The sequence below is a fragment of the Solanum tuberosum genome, unplaced genomic scaffold (assembly GCF_000226075.1).
Source record: "Solanum tuberosum cultivar DM 1-3 516 R44 unplaced genomic scaffold, SolTub_3.0 scf00027, whole genome shotgun sequence".
NCBI classification, from domain to species: Eukaryota; Viridiplantae; Streptophyta; class Magnoliopsida; order Solanales; family Solanaceae; genus Solanum; species Solanum tuberosum.
Genome location: NW_006238953.1, coordinates 2,020,352 through 2,027,985, shown reverse-complemented (window position 1 = coordinate 2,027,985; position 7,634 = coordinate 2,020,352). Strand labels below are relative to the sequence as shown.

General features: G+C 28.3%; 2 protein-coding genes across 2 annotated transcripts; both read right to left on the bottom strand.

Annotated features, from left to right (window-relative positions):
• Positions 1–398: 398 nt before the first annotated feature.
• On the bottom strand, positions 399–3,341 carry LOC102591853 (small heat shock protein, chloroplastic-like). Its single transcript, XM_006341702.2, has 3 exons — positions 2,930–3,341; positions 2,192–2,296; positions 399–821 (listed from the first exon to the last, which is right to left on the bottom strand). Exons 1-3 carry the CDS (start codon positions 3,150–3,152, stop codon positions 469–471), a joined length of 681 nt encoding a protein of 226 aa, XP_006341764.1. The 5' UTR covers positions 3,153–3,341; the 3' UTR covers positions 399–468.
• A 1,276-nt stretch (positions 3,342–4,617) lies between these two features.
• Positions 4,618–6,154, bottom strand: LOC102584344 (protein ODORANT1). Its single transcript, XM_006341749.2, has 3 exons — positions 5,994–6,154; positions 5,303–5,432; positions 4,618–5,215 (listed from the first exon to the last, which is right to left on the bottom strand). The coding sequence occupies exons 1-3, from the start codon at positions 6,124–6,126 to the stop codon at positions 4,825–4,827; spliced, it is 654 nt and encodes a 217-aa protein (XP_006341811.1). The 5' UTR covers positions 6,127–6,154; the 3' UTR covers positions 4,618–4,824.
• Positions 6,155–7,634: the final 1,480 nt, after the last annotated feature.

The window sequence follows — 7,634 nt, the reverse complement described above, 5'->3', positions numbered from 1 at the left end:
CAATCAAAACGATAAAATTATATTAATTTAAATAATTAAAAATTAATTAAATTGATTTTAATTTTGATTTTAATTTTGATTTTAATTTTGACCAATAATCGATCAGTAAACACTACTACCCACCATTTCAATTTATTTATCAATTTTAATTTAACACAAAACTTAACATATTAAAGAAAACTTTTAAGTCTATTAAACTAAAAATATATACTATATATCAAAATATCATATCCTTGAATCTTGTAATTCGTAATCGTAATCTTATGATTAAACATATTACGTAAAAATTTAAATTAAAGAATTGCAAAAAAAAATAGACATTTTTTTAAAACCTGGCTAATAAATAAACAAATTGAAACAAAAGAGAATATTTTCTCATATATGTATATAAAATAAAGTAAAATTAAAAAGAGGAATTTCAATTTACCAAAGAGGAAATTGAACTTGGGATCAATACATCAAAATTGTTTATTGAACATTAATGTCAAAAACTTTGGGATTACTACTAGCCTTAGGTATAGTAATATACAAGACACCATCTTTAACCTCAGCCTTAATCTTTTCAAAGTCAATATTCTCAGGCAAAGCAATTCTTGTATTATATTTTCCATAGCTCTTAGCTGACCATTCTTCTTCCTCTTTTCCATTATTCTTGACCCTTTTTTCAGCTTTGACAACCAACATTTTCTCTTCTAACCAAACTTTTACATCTTCTTTGGTCATTCCTGGCATGTCAAACCTCATTTTGTATTCTGCTTCACTTTCTTTTATCTCCCATGGTGTCCTTCCCCTTTTGTACCCGACATCATCAGTCGATGGCCCTGCAATCAAGGCGAATGGAACATACAATCAATGAGTTAAGTCGATTATGAGTATTTTCGATACGGAGTATAGCTATATACAGAAGTATAAGATCACTAATAAATATAATGTTTGAATTAATAATTTTGAAGTACGTGTGTTTGGTACATAGGAAAATGTTTTCCACAAAAATCATTTCCTAAAATATAGAACAACAAATGAGTTTCTTATTTATTTTTATTTTCTAGAAGTAAAATATATAATTAACAAAAAATTACCTCCTGAACACCAAAATATTTACTACTTCTGTCTCAATTTATGTGGCACTTTTTATTTTTCGCGAGTCAAATAATTTAAATTTGACTGAAAATCTACACACGCAATCTTCAAAAAAAATTTAAATAAATTTTTTATATTTATTAACTACGTAAAAAGTACTCCCTCCATTTTAAATTAATTGAATTTTTGAGACATTTTTCATTTTTCAAATTAACTTAATTGTTCAATTTAATTGACTACTTTTAGAATGTTCTTCTAATTTTACCCTTCATTAGTTAGTATTGGAATTAGTTACTTAATTAATGTTTAGTTATTTTAATCATAAATTTAACACTAATTAATAAGGGTAAAAATGAAAAGTTATGTCTAATTTATATCTTAATCTTATTTTCTTAAAGGGTGTGCAACACCTGAACAATTCAATTAATTTGAAAGGAGTGAATAATATAAGTCACAATAATTGATAATTCAAAATGTTTAAAAAATCTATGAAAAATTTATAATCAAAGATAAATATATTTAAATCTCAAGATTCAAAAAGTGTTACACAAAATGAAACGAAGGAAGCCCCCAAGGCCTAGCTCAAGTGGCAAAAGGTGGAGGATTTGTGGCTAGGTCACAGGTTCAAACCCACACCATGCAAAGCGAAGCCCGGTATTTAAGTGGAGAAGGGTAGAGGGGCGGGCCCATTATCCACCGAGTTTAGAAGGCTGTGATTGGTCCAAAAGGTGGGTCACAGACGGATTTCTCGGTTATCAAAAAAAAAAAAATAGAAACGAAGGAAGTATATATTATCTAACAAAAATGATATTTATATATTATCTAACTAAGCATATAAGCCAGAATATAATGGGGATTTGTGGTTTAGGATTGACATGGTCAAGAGGTGGAACCAGGGTTGGGGCAATTCAATAGGTGGGGGATACAATAAATTTAAAATTTAAAATGTCGCTTAATGAAACTTTTTTTTTTGCTCCCATTAGAAAAATCAAAACATTATGTTTTTAGAGAAAATATTTTCTAAACATCCTGACATTCCAATATGAAAAAATTGAAAAATCATTTTCCTCCAATTTTAAGAATGAATTTAAAAATTGAATATTTACTATACCTGCAACCCAACCTCCATTAAAAGCAAGAGGGTCCTCCATGACTCTGTCCATTGTGTCCATCATTTGTTGCACTGTCCTTGCTGTTGGAAACCTATCCCATAAGCCTGCCACAAAATATTCAAGAAAGCTCAACTTCATATTGAATCAAAATAAACATAACAAAATGTTATATTGGCATTCTCTAGATCAAAATTACTAAAGATGTAAAAGTTTTAGTAACAAAATGGCCCAAAATTAGAGACAAGTCAAAGATATATAATTAATTTTTATTTTATTTTTATAATTTTCATTAAATAATAACCTAACAAAAAATAATAATAAACCTATTTATATGTATAGGACTTCACCTTTAAAAATGGTTTGTGCATATTGGCCCACCCCCTTTGGAAAATTCATCATCAAGCACTTTGACATCATGTGTTATGCTAAAAGAAAATAACAAAAACATGAACTTTACCTTGGCTTTAATGGCTAACTGTCACCTTTAATTTTGGAGGTAGGTACATAAAAACTTTAACGTTTATAAAACTAAAGAATAAACATATTTATTCTATATGGTAATTATGTGTCCATAAAATATCACATATGACATATATATCTACTTATTTAATTTTATACAAATTTAAATCCCTAATTATACACGCTTATAGTTGAAGGACATAGATATCAGATGAAATCAAACTAAATGACATATTAGATTAAAAAAAAAAAGTTAAAGGGAATGTATTGATCCTTACCAACAGGGGCCATTTGGGGTGATCTTTTTCTAGGTTGAGGAGCCTTGTTTTGTCTTTGTAAGTGATCAAGATTGTGTCTTTCATCAACAACCATGACCTTCAATTTCTTATAATTACCATGATGTTTTCTACTAGAAATTGGAAGAGAGTAATTGGAATATTTTGGATTGTTTGAAAATGAAATAGGTTGAGAAATTGGAAATCTTGATAAGCAGTGAGCCATGTTTATAATTATATTTGATAAATGAAGTTTCAAACTCAAAATCAGAATAAAGAGCAAATGTGAGTGATGAAAATATAAAGGGTAGAGGAGAATAATCTGGAAATACTAAATGGCTTGTTACTAGACTTCTCTAGAACTTCTTTAAATTCTCTTGGATTGGTTAAGAAAAAAAGAATATTGGCAAAAATATTATTTCTTCACATGTAAATTTTAAAAACCTTTTTGGATATATAAGTTAAAAGTTGGGAAAATTTTAACTTACTTTTTTACTTTGATTTACCATATGATTTGTATTCCACTTAATTAATTTCCCATATATCAATTTGTCTTTGTTGACATCCAGAAAGTTCTAGGATATTGGTAGAAGGTGCATGATGAGTCCAGGACCACATTTTTGGTGACTTGGTCCAGTTTTAGTTAATGATTCTGCTTTTTATTTATTTATTTATTTGTTTGTTTGTTTGTATATTTATTTTCTGCCTTCCATATACGAATTAAAAAACAAAAGCAGTTCTTTATGTGCTAATACATGGCCAAATTAAGGATTGGAAAATAATTAAGAACTTGTCTTTTCAAAGTTCTATATAATTTTTTTATTATATTATGATTACAAGTGCCATTTGACAGCGCTTAGGTAAAAAATCACAAGCTTATATATTATCTTTGTCAGAAATCTACATGTATGTTTTTTTAGTATATAATATAATGGATTGATTGCTTGAAAATTAAACACCAATTTGGGAGAAAACATAAGGGTAATTTTCACTTTTGTCCCTATTTTGTGCTAATTTTTAGTTTTTACCTGTTAAGGCAAATAATTTTTTTTCGAAGTATAATTTATATTTTGTATCATATTATTATACATACGTGTGTCTTTAAAGAACTTATGCCCCCTCTAGGCAGAAGTTTGATCAGTGAGGACACAAATAAAAATTAATTTATTGAAAAAATAAATCATACAATTTAATGAAAAATAAACCCTAGAAACTTTATTGACGATTCAAACCCACATACAAATATTGAAATATGTTCATTCTAATATAATACTACTATATATTTGATCTCAATTAATAATACAATATTACCAATCGATTGTAATATATTATTTACAACCGCATCACATCAATTATCAACATATAAACCAACTTATGCATGTTTCAATCTCTATTACTTTATACAGAGATTTGTTGCACATAAGCGGAGGATTCTGTAGAAACAGACTTTGTCCTCTACGAGGTAATGTAGTGGAATTTCAATAGGTATGTTATTGTACATTTCTTTGACGTAACTAATTATGCGCTCGATTTCACTTTATTGTATAGTAGAGTAATTCATTTATATTTCATACGTTTATATGTATAGAAAATATAGCTGTCAGGTTAAAGACAAATATTGTGGCTGGCAAATATATTCTATGTTACATCATTAATATTTTTATTCAAACAAACTATAGAACCATCCATCCAACAAATACCAAGAGAAAAAAAAAAGAATGTTGATGATCAGGCCTGGATTGTACAAATTGAATCGAATAGATATGTCAATATACTCAACTTGTGTAGTGGAAGCTTATGCTACTCGCTCGGATCCTCCAAAAATGCAGTCATACACACGAGTGTATATGATTCTTCAAAAATTAAATATTTTTGAAAGATTGAATTTTTGTTGGACGTCATAGAAAATTATCTTGTAAGTTGTCGAAAAGATCCCAATTATGAATTGGACTAGCTATCCAATTTTGGAAAGGATCTTCAACTCCTGGATAATACATATCCAAAGTATGTGAATTTTGGAACATTTCCAAATTACTCTCATTTATGCTTGAACTAGATGTTGAATTTTGTTGCTCTTGTGTATACTCTAAAGTTTTTTCTGGCATCACCTTTTCATTAATCTCTTCACTAACTTGTTGCTTAATATCATCATTATTAATCTCTTCAATTGGCTTGTGAGTTAGAGGGTCTATGCCAAGAAATTTTAGCTTCTTCTTGATTCTTGTATTCCAATGATTCTTGATTTCGTTGTCTGTACGCCCTGGAAAATGTCCTGCTATTTTCGACCACCTATTATTTTAAAAAAATGAAATTAGTAACCTGAAAAATAACGCGAGTACATCAATTGTGCAAAAATATGGATTTGCAAGTTATTACCTATTGCCAAGTTGAGAATGAAGCTTGATGATCATGTCTTCCTCTGCTTCAGTAAGTGCTCCTCTTTTGAGGTCTGGCCTTAGATAATTTATCCATCTTAATCTACAACTCTTCCCACATCTCATTAGCCCTTCAAAGATCATCAATTAATTATGTTACATAATATTACTTTATTCTTTTTAAATTTCTTTTACAATGTAAGAAAGAAATTAAATCCAAATATTTATGTTTTATAGTGCAAACAGATTATATTAGATCAATTGTTTAGGTAGTATAAATATCAAATGTAGGTAAGTTATTTTAGAATAATTACGTCCTGCTCCTTTTAGTCCATATTAATTAAATTTGTGAGGGCATGCAATGCATACTCCTAAAGAAGAAGAAAAACAGATATAAATTGAACACCACTTTCTACTTTTACCTGTTTAGTTATTCTTAAATTATTCTTGAAAATAGAAACAATTCAAAGTAAAATCAGAAATATGAGCAATCAACTCCCATGAACTTATCACCTAGAAAATATAAAAATATAAAAAAAATTCAACAACAGATCTCTTGAATAATGAACTAGAGGAAGTACCTTACTATATGAGAAGAATAGAGTAAAAACGATAAATATTTACACGCAATAGATATCTATACAGAATAACTCCACACATTACATGTGTGTTTTATTAATTTAATTTGTTACCTGCTAATTTTGGTACAAGACGCCAACATTGTATACCATTATTGAGGATGAAATTCATAAGCCTATGATCTTCTTCAATTGTCCAAGGACCCCTTTTGAGTCCTATTTTGTCACAACAAGGTTGTCTTCCCATTTTAATTAATGTTTTTGCTACACAAAAAAATCAATTAAACTTTGGATTAGTAGCCAAACAAAAAATGTAGCTTATAAACAAAAGCAAAGATTCTGCCAACTCAACTAATAATTGAGGAAGAAATAAAGAATCAAATAATTAACCTTAGTTATTTAATAATTATATTGTTTGGTTTTCCTTATCATTGCTAACAAAAAATGTACCATTTATTATTATTAGAATTAAGAAAATTTGAAGAAGCAGACGTGACTTCTTGTCGTTGACATGTTTTTATATATACCCACGATGTTTTCTCCAATTGAATTTTGCAAAAAGTAAAACATTTTAAATTTATCAAAAGATTCTTAAGGTTGCCTTTCAGCTGGCTTTTGTTACATTTAATGGGAGGCAAGTCCTTTTCTTCTCCTCTTTTTTATTATTTTATTTCAGAGACACAAGTAATGAAAACACTCTTAAATTTTGTGTGAATTATTAGTTTTATTTTCAAATTATTGATAGTCTTAAAAATACTCATTTACTTGACTAACGAAACTTTAGTACACCTCCGATCTTGCGACATAAGTGAAATACACCCCTAAATTCTCACCAAATTTAAGGGTGCTTTCATTACTTCTCTCGACTTTTTATTAAGTGTCTCATGGTCCTACAAGAGTTTGATACCACTTGCAATGTCATCTGGCAGATCGGGGGTATATCTAAGTTTAGATAATCAAGTGGGAATTTTTAAAGCTGTCAATAGTTCAAAATGAAACTAATAATTGGGGTCAAGTTCAGGATATTTTCATCAATACTTCTCTCTTTATTTTATTCTATTTATTTATTAAGTATTTGAAGCTTTTTGATTCTATTAAAGGCTAAGGTGTTCTACTTTAATTTCTTTATGTTTTTTATTTACCTTATCTATTGCATCAAATCTCAAAGTGATTCATTTTCTCAATATTTTTAGTGCAATTTGTAGCAAACATTTATTCTAATTTCATGAGCCAAATATGAACGCTTGTTAATCCCATCATTATGTGTTCATTTTTATCATTAATTTTTGTTGACAACTTCAAATTTCGTGATTGTCAATTGGGTTAATTAGTTGACTATATATATTAATCTCCAACGATATGATTAACTAGAATATGCTCTCTTAGATAAAACCATCTTATAAGTACGTCAATTATACATTTAAGGCTCTTTAAGTTCAATATGTTAAGAATACAATTAAATATAAAAGAATACTCTCTCTAATAACTTAAGTTTTTATATGAGATAGTCACTTTAACATGATATCAGTGCAGACAGAGGTTTTGAGATTGAATCTCACCACCACTCGATCATATCAAAAAGAATTCTCACGTGTTTGACTAATAAAAAGTCTTCTCCTTTGCTTTGGTTATCTTACTATTTTTATTAGTCACTATTATTCGTTTTTTAAGATTTTCATCATAGCTTCTCCACTCATGTATTTTTCAAATCTATAATATAAAATATTTTTTTCTTGTATTGATGGTTTATCAAAA

What these genes read in the sequence shown, in the direction of transcription:
- LOC102591853 (XM_006341702.2), bottom strand. Translation starts at nt 3,152, where the DNA reads ATGGCTCACTGCTTATCAAGATTTCCAATTTCTCAACCTATTTCATTT. An exon ending in ACCCCAAATGGCCCCTGTTG is followed by an intron (nt 2,297 to 2,929) that starts GTAAGGATCAAT and finishes ATTTTGTGGCAG; the next exon opens with GCTTATGGGATAGGTTTCCA. An exon ending in TAATGGAGGTTGGGTTGCAG is followed by an intron (nt 822 to 2,191) that starts GTATAGTAAATA and finishes CCTTGATTGCAG; the next exon opens with GGCCATCGACTGATGATGTC.
- LOC102584344 (XM_006341749.2), bottom strand. Translation starts at nt 6,126, where the DNA reads ATGGGAAGACAACCTTGTTGTGACAAAATAGGACTCAAAAGGGGTCCT. An exon ending in TCTTGTACCAAAATTAGCAG is followed by an intron (nt 5,433 to 5,993) that starts GTAACAAATTAA and finishes TGATCTTTGAAG; the next exon opens with GGCTAATGAGATGTGGGAAG. An exon ending in CATTCTCAACTTGGCAATAG is followed by an intron (nt 5,216 to 5,302) that starts GTAATAACTTGC and finishes TTAAAATAATAG; the next exon opens with GTGGTCGAAAATAGCAGGAC.